Source organism: Gymnoscopelus microlampas (genome assembly GCF_963454915.1).
Source record: "Gymnoscopelus microlampas genome assembly, chromosome: 11".
NCBI lineage: Eukaryota > Metazoa > Chordata > Actinopteri > Myctophiformes > Myctophidae > Gymnoscopelus > Gymnoscopelus microlampas.
Genome location: NC_139948.1, coordinates 54,280,523 through 54,303,693, shown reverse-complemented (window position 1 = coordinate 54,303,693; position 23,171 = coordinate 54,280,523). Strand labels below are relative to the sequence as shown.

The following is a 23,171-nucleotide window of genomic DNA, read 5'->3' as shown; positions in this document are numbered from 1 at the left end:
AGCTATTTTCAGAATGAAGTATGTCATACGTTGAAAAAACGTACTCTCAAATAAGCATTTCAGGTTATCTTTACCATTTGCACATGTATTCATTGATACAGTCATGTTGTTTGCAATTCAACTTAAATTAAGTCTGCATCAAGTGAGGCTTGAACTGGCGACCTTGAGATTGTGAGGCATTCATTTAAGGGAGACGCCATTGGCCCAACAGACAAATAACTGTGAAAAAGGAGATCACACAGATGATACAGTTTCACGCAAATAGCTGAAAAATCCTGGGTTTAAGTGTTTTTCAAACTGCTCAAAATTGCGGACAATCTAAGGGCGGAGCTTACTGGTCAAAGCGATAGATGTGTTCCTCATGAGTCAAGGCACAAGTGTAAGCAAGTTTCACGACTTTCGGCCAAACGAGGCATGACTTTTGCCTGTTTAAAGTTTGCATTTTCAAAAAATTGCTATAGCGCCCCCCTTTGGCCAATTGGAGTGAGATTGGTTTCAGTGATATTTGGAATGACTCTCTACATTACTGCAACGTTTCAAAGAAATGTGAGTCTTGCATGTATGTGTTAGGGGCAGATGAATAATTTTCATAAAACTGCAATAGTTAAAATCTATTTCCTCCTGGGATTTTTGAGTAATCTGCACAAAACATTTTACACATGAACTTAGGACCTTTGCTGACAAAACAAAAGCGGCGGATTTTCCATAAGTGAAAAAATGCAGAAGTTATGAGCCAATGGCTGTTTTTCATATAATTCAAAATGGTGGGCGATCTAAAGGTCAGAGGTCAAAAGTCAGACCACGAAAGTTGTCGGGCATGAAGAGACGCATGTGTGTATCGAAGTTTCATGGTTGTAGGTCAAACAGGGCATGAGTTGTACCTGTTCAAAGTTGGCACTTTCAATTGAGTGCTTTTTTTTTTTGGTAGTTTTTCATGAGCATCTACCATATGGCCGAGTTTCGTAAAAAGCGTATGCACGGTTAAGCCAGAACTGGCAAAAACAAGTATTTTTCAAACTGCTCAAAATTGCGGAAAATCTAAGGGCGGAGCTTAACACTAGCATGACTGAGGTTTCATTACCCCCTACACAGCCTGAAATACGATCATTTTGATCCCCAAATAAGGCTATCCTATTGGCTACTGTCTCACCTCTGTGCTCCAGACTAGCTCACAGCTTCTCCCCCAAACCGTGGGGGGTTCCATTGTCTTCTAAATAGCCATTAACATCTCAATTGCACTCTGCTCAGTCAGTGAACCCACATAATGTTGTTGTTGTAGGCAGACACAAACATTATAAAATAGTAATGTAGTGTATATATATATATATAAAATAGTATTATAAAATGTAATGGTAACTGCAGATTCTGTATGTAAAATCTTTATTTTAAAAAAGCGTATAAAACAGTGCAATCTGTAGCGTCACATTAAACTCTTCAGTGAAACATGGAGCCTATATGAACGCTGAAGCCACTGTCTAATTACGTGACTATCTCCATTGTCCAAAACACATGGATATCTCTTGACAAACCAATATTATATTATATAATATTCACATTATTGTCTGAGCGTAAAGCTCTCATTCTATCAGCTGTCCACGCTGACAGAAACGTCTCCTCTCCTCCTGCCTGTCAGCGTAACAAGTTAACACATCGCTATGTTCCACAAATGTGCTCATTCCTGCTACTCCTGCGCTAAATATCTGATCTACAAACATAAAACAGTCGCTGGCTGACGAGCCCTCTGCTTGTAGATCGGATCTGTTGGCGCAGCATTGGGTTGCCAAATTTTGCGAGAGAAATAAGCAGTCAGGTCTATGAAAATGTTACTGCATGCGTTGTGCCCTGACAAAACAGTGAGACATGAAACCATTGTGGGGTTTATAGCCGAGGCTAATTTGCAACCCCAGTCCCTGGTTAGACCTTTCTATATAAATATTCACCTAATAAAAAAAAAATTACGAAAGGACATGGAGCTCTAATCTAAACAAGTATGAAAATATATTTATATCTGCAAAGTAACTAAAGTTTTCAAATAATTGTAGTGGAGTAAAAGTACATGATTTGCCTCTGAGCTGTAGTGGAGCAGAAAATTATTACCATTATAATGTAATTATATATATCATTATAATAATAATAGAAAGACGTGGAAAAACAAGCCCAAAGTCGCTTAGAATAAGCAGACATGGCAACATGGCAACTTGCAGCCACAGCAGAGTCTGCTCTCTACGGCCGCTCGGCGGGCTTCTCTGTGGGGGGTCTCGAGGTGTAAAGTGCTCTAGGGAGGGGGAGAGAGGGGGAGAGCGATCAATTTAGCCGAAATAAAACGGCTGGGATGGGATACATGGTATGTATTTCATATTTATAATGAGTTAAAAAAAAAAAAAAAAAACGGAGATGGTTTGAAACATATATTTAGGAAAAGTCATGAAAGGGGAACTTTCTCAGAGCTTCCTGAGAGAAGTTAAGCCACTTTCAATTCTCAAAATCGGTCCCATTGATTGCTTAGTCACGGAAGTGTTAATGGTCAAATCGATACGTGTGTTCCTCATGAGTCAAGGCACATGTGTAAGCAAGTTTCACGACTTTCGGCCAAACGAGGCATGACTTATGCCTGTTTAAAGTCTGCCTTTTCAAAAAATTGCTATAGCGCCCCCTTTTGGCCAATTGGAGTAAGATTGGTTTCAGTGATATTTGGAATGACCCTGTACATTTCTGCAAAGTTTCAAAGAAATGTGAGTCTGCATGTATGTTTTAGGCACAGATGAATAATTTTCATAAAACTGTAATAGTTCAAATCTATCTCCTCCTGGGATTTTTGAGCAATCTGCACGAAACGTTTAACACTTGAACTTTGGACCACTGCCTACAAAAATTTCCAACGGATTTTCCATAAGTGAAAAAATGCAGAAGTTAGGAGCCAATGACTGTTTTTCATATAATTCAAAATGGTGGGAGATCTAAAGGTCAGAGGTCAAAAGTCAGAGGGTGAAAGTTGTTCAGCATGAGGAGACGCATATGTGTATCCAAGTTTCATGGCTGTAGGTCAAACAGGGCATGAGTTGTACCTGTTCAAAGTTGCCATTTTCAATTGAGTGCTATAGCGCCACCTTTGGACGAAAGATTGTGAGAATTATTTCTTGATCGTTTTTCATGACCATCTACCATATGGCCGAGTTTCGTAAAAAGCGACTGCACGGTTCAGCCAGAACTGCGAAAAGTGGCTGAAGTGACAGAATACTGCCAATAACAAAACAGGTCCAGAGCTGAGCTCTGGCCCCGTAAAAATACATAGGTTATAAAATGCTCAATTACAATCAGACAGAGGCTTGTTAAAAAAAAACATTTAAGAAAGCGTAAGTGGACATATGCCTACACACAGGCGAGGTAAAGCGTCTCTGAGTGTCTCTGCGCGTTCGTTCTCAATGATGGACGTCACTGTGAATGATGTCACACACTCTCAAACAACAAGAATGAACTGGCGTTCACGGCTGCGAAGGCGGCCCCAACGACCTCGGGTGGGTCACTCGTAGACTGATCAAGGATGAATACAGGGGCTTTTTTCAGGGACACACATTGATGACACCCTTTAGCGACGTGTTGCACAGACGTGTCCATGTCCAAAGCATAGAAGTAATGCTGCACAATTGTCTTAAACTGATGGTATTGTGGTCTTTCTAACAAATAAATAAAGCCACTGTTGGTCGGGGTGGTGTTGCAGTCTATTGCTATACTCGTGTCTCTTCTTGTTTACAAACAGTCAATCAGCACAGAGCAGAGATCCGAAGGTTGCATCAAACAAAATATTTATTATCTGAGCGTCACTCACTCCGTTCTCTATCGTGATCGAGACTGGCTCTCCACTACATATTATTCAATATGTACGGGAACTGACCCCCAGGGGCAGTGCTCGTGGATACTCTTTAAGACACATCACTCATGGTGGCCCTACCCATGATCTGTGATCAGTGGGGTATTTAAGTCCCACCCAGGCAGAGCCACTTCGACTCTTTGATTTCCATGAGTGCAGACGCTTGTGGGCTCAGCTTAAGACATACAGTATACAGAACGGGTGTTTGGCGGCGTGGTCCACTTACTTTAGGTAGAGAGCAGGTCTTGCGAGGTTCCTCTCGGGACGCTTCGCTGCCATATTTACACCAACACAAGTTTATTCCATATTATTCCTGGCGCGGCGGGCACCCTGGTTCCGAATCTGACCTAGTCGGAGGGCGGACCAGGGCGGCTGCTGTTCTGCTCGAGTGACTCAAGTGGGAAGCCGTCTGTCGGCCGAACACTTAGATCGCCGGCAGCGCCAGTGCCGCGGCTGCATTCTGGTTCCGAATCTGACCTAGTCGGAGGGCGGACCAGGGCGGCTGCTGGGTTGTCGCCGCCGCAGTGCGGTACCGAGGTAGAACCCGAGCGAGGCTGACCCAGTCGGCAGACCTCCGGGCCATCTACTATCGGTTATCATTGCCGCCGAGGAAACCCTCGGCGGAGCCAAGTAAACAAACAAACAGAGAAAAAGTTTGTCTGCAGCGTGTACCTACATCCGCATCGACGCAGGGCGTCAGGTTGGGGGGAGGGGCCTGGGTGCTCCCTAGAGAAGGGCTGCACTGTGCCCCGCAGGTCACAAGAAGGCAGTGTGGCGCTAGGTCAGGAGTTATCTCCGGGCAGCCCACTGACAAACTGCTGCAGGTCACTGTTGCAAATCACTGACTTTGGAAATAAATAATTAAGTGAAATAAAGAGACACTTGGCTCTGCCCATACACTTATAGAGATTAAGTGTATTTAATATACAAATATATAGACGGACGAATATTAAGTATATGAGTATACAATATTCGAGTATTGAGTATGTGAGTATATAGATATACAAATACATACGTCTACGAATGTATACCTTTATATATATAATTTAGGTATAGATTTGCATACATAGCTAAATAATATAGCAAACATGGCCAGCCCAGCGCCCCACGTCTGTCTGGGCTGTGGGATAAAGATGCCCGTGGAGGACGGCCACGATAGATGTATGCTTTGCTTGGGGATGGAGCATGCGCGCACGGGCAGTCAGGCCTCGCGTTCCCATGGGAACAGGCGCTCGCTCGGTGACGAAAGCGACATTAGCCCAGCTAACGCTAGCAGGCGATGCTACAGGGCGGATGTCGGCGGTCAGTGGGAATCCCCGTCTACGTCACGGACGTCACAGGCTTCCCTCGCCAGCGTACGATCAGAACCCGAGAGGGCAGATGACGTCAGCGGCCCCCACCTTCCCCACGAATCCTCTCGCTCGCTGTCTTTCCAGATGGAAAGCTGCAATCCACATCCTTGGGTGTTATGCACCATGCAAAAAGGATACAGATTACAATTCAAGAGCTCACCTACACTGTCCACTACGGTAGTGTTCTCCCGAGCGTCAGGCCAGGCGGCCATCACGCTGCGGGACGAGGTATCAGCTCTTTTGAGCAAGGGTGCTATCAGAGAACTATATCCGGATCAGAACCGGCTCGGTTTCTACTCGGAATATTTCCTGGTGAAAAAGGAGGGGGGGGGGTGGGGGGGGCGTAAGACCTATTCTGAACCTCAAAGGCCTGAACAGGTACATGATGGTCTTCAAATTTTGTATGCTCACGACGGAAACGCTGCTGGAGCAGGTTCGATCTCAAGGATGCTTACTTCCACGTCCCAATCTATCAACCGCACCGCAAATTTCTGCACTTCGGCTTTGAAGGCAGAGTGTACGAGTACACGGTGCTACCGTTGGCATGTCACAGAGCCCCAGGGTGTTCGTGAAATGCACGGAGGCGGCTATAGCCTCGCTGCGGCAGCAGGGTCTGCGTCTGGCGACGTATATAGACGACTGGCTGCTGTCAGCGGATTCGAGGGAAGAGGTGGCGCGCCACACCAGAGTGGCCATCGCTCACCTACAGTCCCTGGGCTTCACAATCAACGTTCTGAAGAGAGTTCAGGTTCCGTCCCAACAAACCACCTTCCTGGGGATATCCTTGGATTCCACCAGGATGGTCGCGCGCCTGTCTCAGGACAGGATAGCGAGTTTCCTGGCTTGCGTGAGGTCCATGCGCCTAGGGCGCAAGGGCACGTACAGGACTTGCATGCAGGCTGCCGGACTCATGGCCTCGGCCGTGAGCCTGATTCAGCTTGGCGGACTGAACATGAGACCTTTTCAGAGGCCATGGGCTCTCAAAAGGTGGTAGTGTCAGCACAGTGTGATAAAGCACTATACGGCGTATCGCTGACGAGGTCAGTTCACACGACCGTGGTGTAGTTCTGTCTGTCGATCTGACAGTGACACAGACAGGACGTGCTGGTCTGTCGAACACAAACTGGGCGGCCATTATAGCCCGCTATACGGCGTATCACCGATTGGGTCGGTTTACGCGTCCATGGCGGAGCCCCGTCAGTGGAGACACTGGGCGGGGCGCGCTGGTATTCAGTTGAACAGTGTTATACCCGCGGCCATTATAGCCCGCTTTACGGCGTATCACTGATTGGGTCGGTTTACGTGTCCGGGGCTGTTCTGTCTGTGGATCTGGTCTCAGTGACGCAAGACAGAACGTGCTGGGTCTGCCAGGGGTCCCCTGTATCAGTCATGGCACACTACACAGCGTATAGCCGACTGGGTCGGTTTACGCGGCTGTGGCGTGGTTTGCTGGAGAACCGGGTGTGGTGATACCAGCAGAGTGCATCCGTGCTGTCAGGGGCGAGCGGAGCGCACCATAGATGGTGTGTTGCACGGCGGGGCCGTCTACACACCTAGGTGTAATTCTGCGTGGTGGAATCCGTCATCGGTGTGAAGCCACGGAGTAAGCTCCTTGCTCATCCCGAGAATGCACAGAGCCATGGCTATCCGGATGCAGCTAGCCAACACAGAGGCTATTCCGTCACTGTATCAGCGCCCGCGTACACGGCGCTTGCGTGACCAGAATAGCCCTTACCTTTATTGAGGAGCTGCAGCAACTGGCTTGCAGGCTCCCCAGGCTGTTTGAGGAACAGGCAGGGTATGGCTGCTCTCCGGTCGGTGAGGCGCCATCGGTGGCGGTCCTAGTCCAAGCTGTGGCAGGAGGACCGAGCTTGTCCGATGAAGCGGCCTATTGAGCCATCGGCCATGTTGGGCCAAGAGGCCAGTGCCCGGCTACAACGAGCTAAGGAGGCTCGTGGAGGTGCACGGGAGGTGGTGGCAGGAATGCTCCGGCAAGTAAGTAATAGAGTACTTTCTCCACCACTGGTGTGGACAGTCATTATAGCCCGCTTATGGCGTATTACCGATTGGGTCGGTTTACGCGTCTGTGGCAGAGTGCCATCAGTGGAAACACTGGGTGGGGCGTGCTGGTGGTCTGTTAGAACACACATGCAGCAGCCATTAGAGCCCGCTATACAGCGTATTACCGGCTAGGCCGGTTCACGCGTTCATGGCGGAGTTCCGTCAGTGGAAACACTGGCGGGCGGTCTGGTGGTCTGTCGAACACAACCTGGGCGGCCACTATAGTCCGCTATACGGCGTATCACCGATTGGGTCGGTTTACGCGTCCGTGGCGGAGTTCTGTCGGTGGATCTGGTCTCAGTGACACAAGACAGAACGGGCTGGGTCTGCCAGGGGTCCCCTGAATCAGTCATGGCACACTATACAGCGTATCGCCGACTGGGTCGGTTTACGCGGCTGTGGCGTAATTTGCTGGAGAACCGGGTTTGGTGATTCCAGCGGAGCACATCCGTACTGTCAGGGACGAGCGGAGCGCAACATATATGGTGGGTTGCCGTTTCTACTCCAGCCCAACAGACTAAACGTCCGAGGGTGGCAGAGCGGTGAGAGCCTAGCTCAGGCTATGGCTCCCCCTCTTTACCTGCCCTGCCCGGTTTGGACAGGTCTGTAGAGATGGATCTTGTTTTGAGAAGACTACGAGTGTTGGGGCGGCCTCTTGGTCGGCGCCCTCCACATTCACCAGGTTCTACTGCATGAGCGTGGCAGCCAGCACCCCATTCACGGAGCGAGTGCTGGGCTCCAGGCAGTAGAGCAGGTCATACTCACCGTGCCTCCGGGACCCCGGCTCCCGTAGGACAGGCCGGGGCTCGGAGTGATGTCGGGCATAGGAAGCTAGCCCTGCGTCTTGCGGGCTAGGTGGCTAAACGGTTGACTGGGCTGATGCCAGCTGGGCCTAGGTAGCGTCTTGCGCCTAGGCCACGAGCCTGTTTTTGACCGGCCTTGACATCTGGCGGGGCCAGCTGAGCCTAGGTAGCGTCTTGCGCCTAGGCCACGAGTGTTACATACTTCATTGGATGACAGGAGTTTGGAGCACGCCTTGGGCTCTGATACTTCGGACTTAAACTGCTTCGGGCTGCCGCGGGGGCAGCTGGGTCTGCTTATTTCCTCGCGGTGTGTCTTAGAGTGTTCCCGTACATATTGAATAATATGTAGTGGAGAGCCAGTCTCGACCATGATAGAGAACGGGGGGTTACATCCGATGTAACCCGGGTTCTCTGAGTGGAGAGACTGTCTCTCCACGAATGAGCCGCTCCGAAATTCGTGTCAATCAAAGTTAATCAAAGTGGCTCTGCCTGGGTGGGACTTAAATACCCCACTGATCACAGATCAGGGCAGGGCCACCATGAGTGATGTGTCTTAAAGAGTATCCACGAGCACTGCCCCTGGGGGTCAGTTCCCGTACATATTGAATAATATGTAGTGGAGAGCCAGTCTCTCCACTCAGAGAACCCGGGTTACATCGGATGTAACCCCCCGTTACATAAACAAACTTTGATAATTATAAAACAAAAAAAGAGCCTGCACGGTCAACAAACTGTGACGCTTCCCCGTCTCACATTACTCAGGGTGTCAGGGTGTCACCCATTCCTTATCATCCTTCTCACCCAGGTGGCCTGCACCTACAAATCATTTCATTCCCAGGGGGAGGAGACCTCAATTCAAACCATTTCAAATTCATAGAATTAATAACCAAAAAATATGCAATTTATGTAGCAGGCAATAAATAAGAATATTAGAATAATAAATCAGAATAATAATCAGAAATATAGCTGCAAGCAGCGATAATATGGGGCCAGGAGAGAGAAAGAGAAATGATAATTCCTTTAACAGGTCAGTTCATGAAAGTCCTTGCGGTCTTGTTTCCAATGAGTGCCTGTGAGCAATTAGGGGTTAAGAGTCTTGCTCAGGGACAAATTTCATTTCATCGACACATTTGCTGACCTGGCCTGGAATCGTACCTGGGGCAACCAGAGTCTCTGGCTCCCTAGGCGGGCTCACTAACCACTCAGCTATGGCCACCCCTCAGAGAGAGAGAGAGAGAGAGAGAGAGAGAGAGAGAGAGAGAGAGAGAGAGAGAGAGAGAGAGAGAGAGAGAGAGAGAGAGAGAGAGAGAGAGAGAGAGAGAGAGAGAGAGAGAGAGAGAGAGAGAGAGAGAGAGATGGAATAGATTGAAGAGACAGAGAGAGAGACAAATGGAATAGATTGAAGAGACAGAGAGAGAGACAAATGGAATAGATTGAAGAGACAGAGAGAGAGACATGGAAACGGAATAGATTGGAGAGAAAGACATGGAAATGGAATAGATTGAAGAGAGAGAGAGAGCGCCATGGAAACGGAATAGATTGAGTCATGTTTTTTGCATTTCAACTTAAATGAGTCTGCATCAAGTGAGGCTTGAACCGGCAACCTTACGGTCATGAAGCACTCTTAGGTAGCTGCAACACTACCTATAGTGCTATATCTTTGTCCAGGCTGATATTGTCTGTTGAGGATCACAAACTCTTGCCTTCTGTCATGACCCAAGCCCCTGTTTCACTAACACTAAGATCACTCGTTCACAAACCATTTACCAATGAAGAAATTGTACATCTCCTCAGAACCAAAATTAGTGAAAGTAGCCGATCTACAAGCTCACAAACCATTAAAAGTTGTCAGATTGTACATTGGCTATTTTCACAATGAAGTATGTTATACATTGAAAAAACATACTCTCATTGCTATCTGAAAAGTTGTGAGATTGTAGATCAGCTGTATGTAAAAAACACTCAATTAAGTATTTCATGTTATCTTTAACAATTGCAGATGTATTCATTGATAGTCATGTTGTGTGAAATGCAACTTAGATGAAGTCTGCACCAAGTGAGGCTTGAACTGGTGACCTTCAGGTTGTGGGGCACACATTTAAGCGAGAAGCCACCAACAGACAAGAACCTGTGAAAAAGGAGATCACACAGATCATACAGTTTCACGCAAATAGCTGAAAAATCCTGGGTTTAAGTGTTTTTCAAACTGCTCAAGATTGCGGACAATCTAAGGGCGGTGCTTACTGGTCAACGTGATAGATGTGTTCCTCATTAGTCAAGGCACATGTGTAAGCAGGTCTAATGGCTGTCGGCCAAACGAGGCATGACTTTTGCCTGTTTAAAGTTTCAATTTTCAAAAAATTGCTATAGCGCCCCCGTTTGACCAATTGGAGTAAGATTGGTTTCAGTGATATTTGGAATGGCCCTTTACATTTCTGCAAAGTTTCAAAGAATGGTAAGTCTGCATGTATGTGTTAGGGGCAGATGAATAATTGTCATAAAACTGCAATATTCATTGGCTCATTAAAGCTTCATTTTTTCACTTATGGAAGATATTTTGCAAACGTTTTTTGGTATAGGTCCAAAGTTCATGTGTAAAAAGTTTCGTGCAGATTACTCAAAAATCCCAGGAGGAGATAGGTTTTAACTGTTTTTCATATAATTCAAAATGGTGGGAGATCTAAAGGTCAGAGGTCAAAAGTCAGAGTGTGAAAGTTGTTCAGCATGAGGAGACGCATGTGTGCATCGAAGTTTCATGGCTGTAGGTGAAACAGGGCATGAGTTGTACCTGTTCAAAGTTGTCATTTTCAACTGAGTGCTATAGCGCCACCTTTTGACGAAAGATTGTGAGATTTATTTTTTGATCGTTTTTCATGACCATCTACCATATGGCCGAGTTTCATAAAAAGCGACTGCACGGTTCAGCCAGAACTGGCAAAAACGGCAGAAGAAGAAGAAGAAACGGAATAATGCCAATAACAATATGGGTCCATGCTGGAAGCCTGGCCCCATAATAAACACAATTCACATATAATAGAAAATGGCTCTAACAGATGGGTGGTTGGATGGTCCAGTTTAATATGGAGGGAAGTAAGTAAAGCCATCCAGAGCAGCCCTGGGCACTACAATGCACTGAGTTGATGCCGCAAGAGGAGTGCGGCGACGGACAACCAGGAGACCATCCCTGGACAACGTGGCAGCATTCAAGTAACGCTTCACATCACGCACATTTGTCAGTTTCTTCGACGGTCGTGTCCCCTGACGGAGATGAGCGCCCGTACGTCTGAGGTCAGAGCACTCAGCCTGTATAGCCACAACACATGTCCCTGAGACGACTGAATAATATAGGGGGAAAAGTGCTTCACTGTTGCTGCTATGGACAAGGCCTCAACCTCACAGGGCAGCCAGGAGGACTGATTTTTGCGCAACTTAGAACTAAAGTACCCTGCAACTTTCACACTGTCCTTACAGGTGATGTACAGCGTAGCTGCCAAACCCGGGTCCCTGACAGCACCAACAGTAACAATCCATAGCTGATCAGCAGGTCGTGGCAATGTAATGGTGTGGGCCGAGGACAAGGCCTTCTGAGAGTTACTGAAAGCACACAGCAACTCGTCTGACCACTGGATCAGATCCTTTGAGTCTCTCTCAGCAACCACGTCATCAAGTGGAGCAAGTGTAGTAGCACAGTTTTTGAGTACACGAGCACCTTGTAGGCTCCAATGAACGACCGCATCTCAGTCACAGTTTTTGGGGGAGGGCACGCAGCCAGGGCAGACACACGGTGAGAGGTGGCTCGGATAGTTGCCTTGATGCCACACCCAGCCTAGAATAGAGGTCTGTATGGGTGCTATGGTGGTTTTGGTGGCGGTATGTTTTAATCCACAAGGCTGTAAAGCTGACAACACCCTCCTCCAGATGGCCAACAGGTTGTCAAGATTGTTTGGGCCACAGTACATGTCGTCTGCCACTTTGGCTATGTGGCCTTGCTCAAGAAGATCCCCGAACACGCTGCACGTCAACTCCTCCAACGTCGTCTCAGACCCCGGCATGCCCATGGCGCTACGCACGTACAGACGAACGCCCTTAAACGGTGTAACAACTCCACAATATTTCCATGAGTCCCTGGATAAGGGGATTTGATATGTCTATCGCTCTTGTGCTGGGTGCCATAATAATAATAGGTGTTTTCACCCACACACACCTGATGTTTGGCTGGCCTAATAGATATGTTGTTCTTCACCATGCCAACCAAGATGTTTGAATCAAGGTTCGCCTTCAAAGTAGAGGTTGTGCCCGTCCCTTTGAAAGCATGTTCTTATCTCCCCCAATACCTTCAACGGGGACGAGCCGTCTGCCTGATGGGCCAATTGTGTGGTCTTTGTAACGGTGACGCCCAGTCTTGTGGCACATGATGCCTTCATCATAATTCCTGTTGCGCCACTGTCAATAGTGAGTCTTACAGCTCGATGTCCGTGAAAGGTGTCAAGATACCAGGATAACTTGATGACCACCCGCTGAACAACGCTGGCTGCAGTCATCTCTTCACCAGCGAAGTTGTCTGATTCGTCCTCAGACTCACTCTGCTCACCCGTAACCTGCCGTGTTTTTGCCATGAACCTTTGTCCTCAGGAGGCAGAAATGGGCATTTGCTCAAAAAATGTTCATCAGGCCTTCTGGCTTCCTTACACAGAGGCCACACCCTCCTCCTCGGAACATGATTAATTTGTTGTTTTGGCTTGGAAAATCTAGAGCTAGAGAATCTAGAACTAGACCTGGAAAATCCAGACACAGCTGTGCGCATAGCCCTTGCATCTTCTGACGCCCGTAGTTCATTTAACAGGGAATCAAGGGCCTGTGAAATCTCTGGCTTAATGGATGTGAGCGTCCGTGAACGTAGCTCTGTGCCATACCGCTGCTTCACAAGTCTGGGTAGGTCATCATGCAGGAGGCGGAGCCATGTAAGCACAATAAAGTTCTCAAGTGATGGTGACAGCTCCTCATTTTCTGTCACAACTTCTGCCATGTGACTAATCCCAGAGTCTTTGCAACATATTGTCCTCCACAAACGTCATTATGCGCTGAAATAAGTCTTCTGGTCTCTCATTAGGTTCCAATTTAATAGCAGCAAAGTCAATGAAATGTGCTGCTATGCACTGAAATCCATAATGCTGACGGATAGCCTGCCATATATTGTCAATGGATGTAGAGTTTTTCACTATACTTTGATGTGAAATCACAGGACAATAATTGTCTATTTGTCCAAGCATTCATTCCAGCATGCTTACTTTCTGTTCCTTTGTCGACGCTGCGCGCGGGGGAGGTCCTCCCCGTCGTCATGGAAACCTCTGTGTGGAGACGCTCTAGTCTTCTTCTCCCACGCTGCGCCGTCAACAAGGAACGGGGCGAACTCATTGTCAAGTAACAGTGTGTACAGGAGATTCTGTCGCCAGTTTTCAAACAAGTTCACATTCTCTATCTTGGTTAAGCACCATTGTTTAGGAGCTCTTAGTGACGTTGCCATATTGCGCTGCACGCTTGTAATCCTCTGGCGTTCTGACGGTAGAATAAATCCACAGTGCGACCGTCTCTTCAAAAGACTTTTGATATGAAATCCTTTTTCGGCATGATGCCACCACGCCAGTTTAGGTAAAGGGATACATTCAAGGAGAGTCACAGACACGAGAGGTTTTGCGGTGAAAACATTTTACTGAAGGAAGTGATGGTACAATAATCCCAGGCACCTGATCTCCAGGTACCTAAGTAACCATGACAACATTACCATGACAACCACACACCCACATTAACTCTTTAACTGCCAGAGTAATAGTGTAATAGTGTCACCCCGCTGCCAGCGAAAAAGAGCAATTTTACTGACCTTCGAAAAATCATGGAATATTCTCTGTGACCTCCGTGTTCACGTAGATCGCCTCATTATAGGCATGGGGGTCCGGCACAGAGTGCCGCGCTATGAGCTTGTAGATCTGCTATTTTCTGAAGAAATCATAAAAATGTGCGTAAATCTTTTGAATAAATATTTTTTTAAATGAACATTTTTAACTCAAATCTTTGCTTCTGGGGGATTCTACAAATGTCTTCTAAATCCTAACAGTTAAAAAAAAAAACGTATGTTATAATATCGGTGGTTCTCAAACTGTTTTCATGTCAAGGACCCCCACAATTACATGAATTTGGCCACGGACCCCCATCTCAAAATATTTTGTTCCAGGGACCCCAAGAAGTAAAGATTTGAGTTACAAATGTTTGCTTTAAAAAAATACATATATATATATATATATTCAAAGATTTGCAAACATTTTCACGACTTTTCAAAAATAGCTGATCGGTGCCGCACTATGAGCTTGTAGATCTGCTATTTTGAGTAGCCTAAGTATAAAAGGTTAAAGTGGTTAATATTATTGTGATGCTCTATTAACACATTTTGCTGGGGACCCCCTGGAACCCCCCCAAGGACCCCTGGGGGTCCCCAGACCCCACTTTGAGAACCAATGCTCTAAACAACCTTCATAGTTACAGTGATTCATTTAAAGGGCCAGACCACTGTGGTAGAGGTTTGGGTTGTGTAGTTACCTTGATGTCATGATGGAACTCTAAAGGACAAGAAATGTAAAATAACTAGAGGTGCGGGTCGCTACGCGACCCTTCCGTCCAGTCGCTGGCGCGAGGCTCTCGTGTAGCATGGTGTGTGTATTTGTTGCAACCTTTATTGTGAAGGAACCACCGGAAGTGCGAAGCTATTCATTCCGTTCCGTGTTACATAACACTCTGAGATGCTACATCGTGACATAGTGTCACAGAAAGCCACAAAAGTCACCAAAATAACACTGTTCAACGGGCTAATTAGTTAGCATTGATGACATTGACCAGACTAACGTCATACAGGTTGTTGATAAGATGTTTAACGTAGCCGTTTGAGTGACGTTAGTGTTAGGCGCATGCTAACGCTATCATTTTTGCGGAGGCGTGGGTTGGTTTGTTGTGATGATGTAGCGTAAAGTTTCAGACAGACACTATTTGGATGGGGGGCGGGGTTACCGGGGTTGCCATGTCCAGGAGTTGTAAGCGTGAAGTGGCGTGTAATTGGTTGGGGAAAGTGCGGCGACGCATGCGCAGTGCGCAGTGCGCAGGGCGGTGTTTTTGCATCAAGCTGGTTGCTTGTTGCTCGCGCGCAATCTGGCAACAGTGATGCAACTTACACACAGGCAAACGTTCGACACTGGATTCAAATTTTAAGGTAGATATCTCCATTGATTAGAAATGAATAGTTCTAAATCTTCTCCTCATTGACTTACATCAGGGATGTCAAACTCAAATACACAGGGGGCCTAAATTAAAAAATTGGTATAAGTCAAGGGCCGGACTGGTTCAGGTCCCGGCGTGGGTACCTGATATGCAGTTTATAGATTACCCTGAAACACAGGACACATCATGAGACACAGAAACGTGTTGTCTCTTTCACAAGATCCACACTGGATAATGCTGGTTTTATTAAACCCCAAAAACGTATTGCACACACCATACACAGGCTATTTTTTTTATGATTTTTTTTGGGGCTTTTTATACCTTTATTTAGAGAGGGACAGTGAAAGTAGGCTGACAGGAAATGGGGATAGAGATGGGGGGTGACATGCAGCAAAGGTCGCCGGGAACGGGAGTCGAACCCGCGACACGCTGTCAGGCTGGCATTGCAGCCTAGGGTGCCTGGACCGTCACGCTACGGCCCAGGCCTGTACACAGGCTATTAATCAAACTAATTTAATCTGTTGCAATATTTCTTGTCAGTAATTTCAAGTAGCAAACAACAGGCAAACAGCAACAAAATAAATGTCCTTCATAAATCAAATACACTTAATACTGTATGTAAGTAAGATAAATGCAAAAATGAAAGTGCATGCATAAAATGCATTGTTAAAGCTTAATTTGCTGCTCTATGATTCTCACCAATAACTGCTTTCTAATGTAAAATGAGAAAGTCAATGAAATCAGTTGCATTCATTTCTAATGGCCAACCTTTCCTGAGTCCATTCAACTGAACAAAAATATATATAATGGCAAACAGCCCCCAAAAAATATTTCCTTCAAAGAAAAATCATATGTCCTGACAGTCCTGTGCTAACAATTGCAAAAATAAAACTGAATTACTAGCTCAGTCTGCTGCTCTGTGATGCTCACTTGTCTGAGCCTGATACTTGGAGTCTCATCTTGTGTACAAGTTCATCAATGTTTGGGGTCAGGCTCTGAGCTGAGGAAATCCTCAGGATTGAGTGAAGGTATTCATCAGTAAGACGACTCCCATTGTGTCGGGGATGAAACGTGCAAACTCAGCAGCACCCACAGACTCATATTTTGCCTTCAGTGCGTCATTACACTGGAGCTCAATCAGCTCCATTTGTAGGTTTGGTGGTGCGCTTTCCACGTCAGCTGCAAATGGATTGCTGAACAGTTAAAACCTGCTTTTTGGGGTCTCAAAGTCGGCAAATCGTCGCTTGAAGTCGGCACCAAGTATGCTGAGTTTTTCAGCAAACTGTGCACTCGGGAACCCGGCGGTAGCTCTCATGGTCTGGCAGCACGGAAAATGGCAAAGGTGTTCGTGTCGCATCTGCATCTCCCAGAGGAGCAGCTTGGTTTTAAAAGCCTTCACTGTGGGGTACATGTCGGAGATGACGTGCCCCCGCCCCTGCAGCTGCAGGTTCAGTGCATTAAGGTGGCCTGTTATGTCGCAGAGAAACACCACTTCACACAGGAACATTTGATCTCGAAGCTCTGTCGTGTCTTTCCCTTTGCTTTCCATGAACTGACAGATCTCCTCACGCAGCTCGAATCTTTTCAGTACATTTCCCTGGCTTAGCCATCGCACCTCTGTGTGATAGGGCAGATCACCATACTCTGAATTTAACTCCCCCTAAAACGTCTTGAACTGGCGGTGATTTAATCCTCTGGCTCTAATGAAGTTAACTGCTTTTTTTATCGTGCTCATTACATGTTCCATTTTCAAGGCTTTGCCACACAACGACTCCTGGTGTATGATGCAGTGATAAGATGTCAGCTCACCTTTGTCGTTCTCCTCCTGTATGCTCTCTCGCTAATCTTTGCCACCGATCCACTCTTGTTACCGCACATAGCAGGCGCTCCGTCGGTTGTCAGTCCCACAAGTTTATCCCAAGGCAGCCCCATGTCATTTACACCATTGGTTCTCAAAGTGGGGTCCGGGGACCCCCAGGGGTACTTGAGGGTGTTCCAGAGGGTACCCAGCAAAATGTGTAAACATAGCATCAGAATAATTATGACTTTTATACTTTGGCTATTCAAAAATAGCAGATATACAAGCTCATAGCGCGGCACCGAGTGCCGCGCTATGAGCTTGTAGATCTGCTATTTTTTTTTAATCGTGAAAATTTGTGCAAATCTTAGAATATCTATTTTTTAAAGCAAACATTTGTAACTCAAATCTTTGATTCTGGCGGTCCCTGGAACAAAATATATTTAGATGGGGGTCCGCGGCCAAATACATATCATTTTGGGGGTCCTTGACATGAAAAAGTTTGAGAACCACTGATTTACACACCTGGAGACCTCTTCGTACAGATCTTTTCCTGTAGTTGTGCCATGCATATGACGTAATCCCAAAAACTCTTCAGTTACGCACAGGCTAGAGTCCACTCCACGGATGAAAATTGACAGCTGTCCAATGTCAGATATGTACGTGCTCTCGTCCACAGCAAGGGAGTATGCGACAAATTCTTTTCCCTTTCTCACAAGCTGCTGTTTTAGATTGGTGGAAAGCTCTTGTCAGCAACAGTGTTTCTGCTCAGGCTCACATTTGAAAACAATTGCTTTTTTTCCGGGCACACGGCGTCACAAACTTTCATCATGCAGTTTTTGATAAACCCTCCCTCGGTAAAAGGCCGGGCTGATTTTGCGAGCTCTTCTGCAACAATAAAACTGGCCTTGACAGCAGACTCACTTTGTGATTTGGCTTTTGTGAACAAAGCCTGCTGGGACTTCAGACCTTTTTTTAATTCTTCTACCTTCTGTAGCCTTTGTTCCATGTCCATATTCTTGTATTTGTCTCTTTGTGTTTCGCTGACGTTAAGAAGTGTCTTCTTAGGTTATATTCTTTCATTACCGCCACACTGTCTCCACACAGAAGACACACAGGTTTTCCCTTTACATCGGTGAACATGTATTCTGCCTCCCACCTGGCTTGAAAATCCCTTTGCTCAGAGTCCACCTTTCGTTTCGCCATTTTTGGGGAGAGGGGTACCTGTCGACCACAGGCGAATGAATGCGATACGCTGCCTGTCAGTGCCACTGCTGCAGTCACAGTGTGATGAATACTGAAGACGCGGTTTCTGGATACAAATACTCTCGCATTGCATGGTGGGACTGGTAAACAGTCAGTGCGCCCAAAACCCCTTTTATTTTTTAGCAAAACTAAAAAAAATAAAAGCCTGGAGATCGAGGCTACCCAAAACCCCACTCGCCTCATTGTTTTGGTTTACTGAGGTTATATTTAGGAGACGGATAGACGCCCGAGGCGAGTGGGAATATTTTTTTTGCCAATGTGCCGGCGGGCCAGTTATAATTGTAATTCAATATCATCTCGCAGGCCAAAGATAATTTCTCACGGGCCTGATTTGGCCCGCGGGCCTTGAGTTTGACATATATGACTTACATTGTACGCTGAAACAGATCTCAAAGTAACTCTTTTAGTACATAAACAAACACAAACAAAGCTGATTCAGACAATATAGAACATCACCAAACCCAGTACTGTTTATTTTTTTATTACAAATGTTAACTTCCTGTTGACTTTACTATTTGAAGATCTGGATCCGCGGATCCAGTCCGGGTTTTCTTCCTAATCCAGAGACACCCCCCCCCCCCTTCCATCTGGACATGTTTTGTGTCAGGGACCCCAGAAATCTTTTTTTTTTTCAAAAATGTTCATAAATATCAGATGTAAAAGCTTGCAGCGTGGCACGATGTGACGCGCTGTGAGCTTGTAGATCTGATATTTATGAGAACCACTGTTCCAAAACACTAAAATCTAAAAGGACACTTTCCTGGTTTTAATGGGTTAACACTGATTTTACTGTGTGTGTGTGTGTGTGTGTGTGTGTGTGTGTGTGTGTGTGTGTGTGTGTGTGTGTGTGTGTGTGTGTGTGTGTGTGTGTGTGTCAGATATAAACCTCATATAGAGCGCTTATAGATCAGCTATTTTCTATAGTTTTGATTAATATGGAGATACAAGGTTTCTGCCTGAGTGACAGCAACGATATACTTTGTCTCAGTATGAAAAGTACAAATAACAGATCTACAAGATCACAACACATCACAATGTGACACATTGTGAGCTTGTAGATCTGCTATCTAATGTAATTAGATCTATCTGATTTAAACATTATCTTATACTTTCTACAAGCTCATAGCTATGAGCTTGTAGATCTGCTATTTTTGAATAAATCATGACATTTTCATAAATCTTTGAATATATATATATATATTTAAGGTGAACATTTTAACTACAAATGTCTCTAAATCCTAACAGTTAAAACATTTAAATAAATGTATGCTGTTATAATGTCAGTGGTTCTCAAACTGTTTTCATGTCAAGGACCCCCACAATTATATGGATTTGGCCACGGACCCCCACCTGAAAATATGTTGTTCCAGGGACCCCCAGAAGCAAAGATTTGAGTTAAAAACGTTAAAACATAAATATTTATACAAAGATTTGCAAACATTTTCAAGATTTTTCAAAAATAGCAGATCGGTGCCGCGCTATGAGCTTGTAGATCTGCTGTTTTTGAGTAGCCTAAGTATAAAAGGTTAAAGTGATTAAAATTGTTGTGATTCTATATTAACACATTTTGCTGGGGACCCCCTGGAACCCCCCCAAGGACCCCTGGGGGTCCCCGGACCCCACTTTGAGAACCATTGCTCTGAACAACCTTCATAGTTACAGTGATTCATTTAAAGGGCCAGTCCACTGTGGTAGAGGTTTGGGTTGTGTAGTTACCTTGATGTCATGATGGAACTCTAAAGGACGAGAAATGTAAAATAATTTCTCCATTGATTAGAAATTAATCATTCTAAATATGCTCCTAATTACATTGTACGCTGAAACAGATCTCAAAGTCACTCTTTTAGTACATAAACAAACACAAACAAAGCTGATTCAGACAATATAGAACATCACCAAACCCACTACTGAACATGTTTTATGTCAGGGACCCCCAGAATTTTTTTTTTTTTTTTTTTTTTTAAGTTTAATACAATTTCAAGTTTTTTCAAAAATGTAAAAAAATAGCAGATGTACAAGCTCGCAGCGTGGCACAAAGTGACGCACTGTGAGCTTGTAGATCTGTTATTTATGAGAACCACTGTTCCCCACTGACCCCCAGAAGCAAAGATTTGAGTTAAAAATGTTGCTTTAAATATATATATATTCAAAGATTTGCTTAAATTTTCTAAAATAGCAGATCGGTGCCGCGTTATGAGCTTGCAGATCTGCTATTTTTGAATAGCCTAAATATAAAAGTTGTTAAAGTGATTGTGATGCAGCCAAAGAATGTGTGTGTGTGTGTGTGTGTGTGTGTGTGTGTGTGTGTGTGTGTGTGTGTGTGTGTGTGTGTGTGTGTGTGTGTGTGTGTGTGTGTGTGTGTGTGTGTGTGTGTGTGTGTGTGTGTGTGTGTGTGTGTGTGTGTCAGATGTAAACCTCATATAGAGCGCTTATAGATCAGCTATTTTCAATAGTTTTGATTAATATGGATATACAAGGTTTCTGCCTGAGTGACAGCAACGATATACTTTGTCTCAGTATGAAACGTGCAAATAACAGATCTACAAGCTCACAATGTGACACATTGTGAGCTTGTAGATCTGCTATCTAATTTAATTAGATCTGATTTAAACATTATCTTATACTTTCTCATAGCGCGGCACCGAGGGCCGCGCTATGAGCTTGTAGATCTGCTATTTTTTAAAGAAATCATGACATTTTCATAAATCTTTGAATATATATGTATATTTTTTAAGGTGAACATTTTTAACTCAAATCTTTGCTTCTGGGTGATTAATAATAAAAAAAATCCATTGATTGAAGGAAATAAATAATATCTCCATTGATTAGAAATTAATAATTCTAAACATGCTCCTCATTGACTTACATTTTATTTATTTTTTTCAAAATCTTTCATACAATTTTAAGTTTTTTCAAAAATTGCAGATGTACAAGCTCGCAGTGGGGCCAAAGTGATGCACTGTGAGCTTGTAGATCTGCTATTTATGAGAACCACTGTTCCAAAACACTAAAATCTAAACAAACAAAACACTTTCCTGGTTTTAATGGGTTAACACTGAAGAATTTTTTGTCTCAGTATGAAAAGTGCAAATAACAGATCTACAAGCTCACAACACATCACAATGTGACACATTGTGAGCTTGTAGATCTGCTATCTAATTTAATTAGATCCATCTAATTGAAGCATTATCTTAAACTTTGGCTATTCAAAAATAGCAGATCTACAAGCTGCTATATTTATAAAATGTTCATAGCGCGGCACCGAGTGCCGCGCTATGAACATTTTTAACTCAAATCTTTGCTTCTGGGGGATTCTACAAATGTCTTCTAAATCATTTTTTTTTACAATTTTGAGTATTTCCAATTTTCAGTACTTTTACTTCTACTCCACTACATCTCAGAAGCAGATTTTGCACTTTGAATCCACTATTTTTTTCATTTTAAAACTTTAGTTACTTTGTAGATTTTGATTATTATTACAAACCACAGATTTCGGCCATTTAAAATTAGCAGATCTACAAGCTCACAATGAGACGCATTGTGAGCTTGTAGATCTGCTATTTTCAAAAGATTTTTATATGTTTTATACATTTAAAAACTGGGTAATGGGACATTCTGCATAATGAGTACTTTCTACTTCTGGTACTTTAAGTACATTTAGAGCACCTTTGTACTTTTACTCAAATATTGTTTTAATTCCGGACTTTTACTTGTAACAGAGTATTTCTACATTGCAGTATTGATACGTTTACTTAAACATTTGAGTATTTATTCCACCACTGATTATTGAACAGATAAATCAAAGTTAAAATGACACAGATGTGTTCCTGGTCTTAATGGGTTAAGTTTCTAAATGTTCAGCATTAATAACATGGCCGACACAGTGACTCAGGTGTAAAGTGTTTCATTAGTTGTGATATTTTGTCTTTTGTTTTTCTCACAGATTCCTGTCAGCTTTCACTGGATGAAAACACAGTGCACGAGAACCTCAGCCTGTCAGAGGAGAACAGGAAGGTGACTTATACAGGACGAGACCAACATCATCCTGAACATCCACACAGATTTACCTCTTATCAGGTGTTGAGTAAAGAGAGTCTGCCTGAACGTTGTTACTTTGAAGTAAAATGGAGTGGAGTGTTTGTTGGTGTAGCAGTCAGTTATATAGACATCAACAGAAAGGAGGAGGAGCTATCACACTTTGGTCACAATGACAAGTCCTGGATGTTATATTGGTATAGTGGTTCAGTCTACAGGTTCAATCACAACAGCATTGAGACTAAACTGTCAGGACCTGATGCCTCCACAGGGGGGCGTTGGGGTGAGGGGGTAATGGGCGTGTACACAGATCACAGAGCAGGTACTGTGTCTTTCTACTGTATTAAAGACAACAAACAGACCCTCCTCTATACAGTAAACACCACCTTCACACAACCTCTATATGCAGGGATATGGGTTTATTGTGATGGTGATACAGCAGAGGTGTGTGAGATCTGGTAAACGTGTTGAAACACTTACACCCTACAGTATGTATATAGAATATATAGTAGAGCTTACAGATACAGTATATACATACTACTGTACTTAACTGACTGGAGTCCCCCAGGGGTCTGTACTCGCCCCTCCCTCCAGTGCAATGCTTGTAGATCTGATATTTTCAGACGGGGGGGGGGGGTTGCATTGTAAATTTGTAGATCTGCTATTTTCAGACATCAGTGGGATGCGTTGTGAGCTTGTAGATCTGCTATTTTCATGCAGACAGG

The 23,171-nt window shown here is 44.7% G+C and overlaps 1 protein-coding gene across 1 annotated transcript in view; it reads left to right on the top strand.

Moving 5' to 3' along the window:
* The window catches only part of LOC311054875 (uncharacterized protein), a 38,279-nt gene extending 15,332 nt beyond the window's left edge, over positions 1-22,947 (top strand). Inside the window, exons 6-12 of the mRNA XM_084070871.1 lie at positions 4,350-4,498; positions 5,354-5,532; positions 5,774-6,142; positions 7,066-7,215; positions 7,964-8,070; positions 16,527-16,816; positions 22,355-22,947. Of these exons, the coding sequence (XP_083926997.1) occupies positions 4,350-4,498; positions 5,354-5,532; positions 5,774-6,142; positions 7,066-7,215; positions 7,964-8,070; positions 16,527-16,816; positions 22,355-22,908 (1,798 nt within the window). The 3' untranslated portion in view covers positions 22,909-22,947. The remainder of the gene's footprint in view (positions 1-4,349; positions 4,499-5,353; positions 5,533-5,773; positions 6,143-7,065; positions 7,216-7,963; positions 8,071-16,526; positions 16,817-22,354) is intronic.
* Positions 22,948-23,171: the final 224 nt, after the last annotated feature.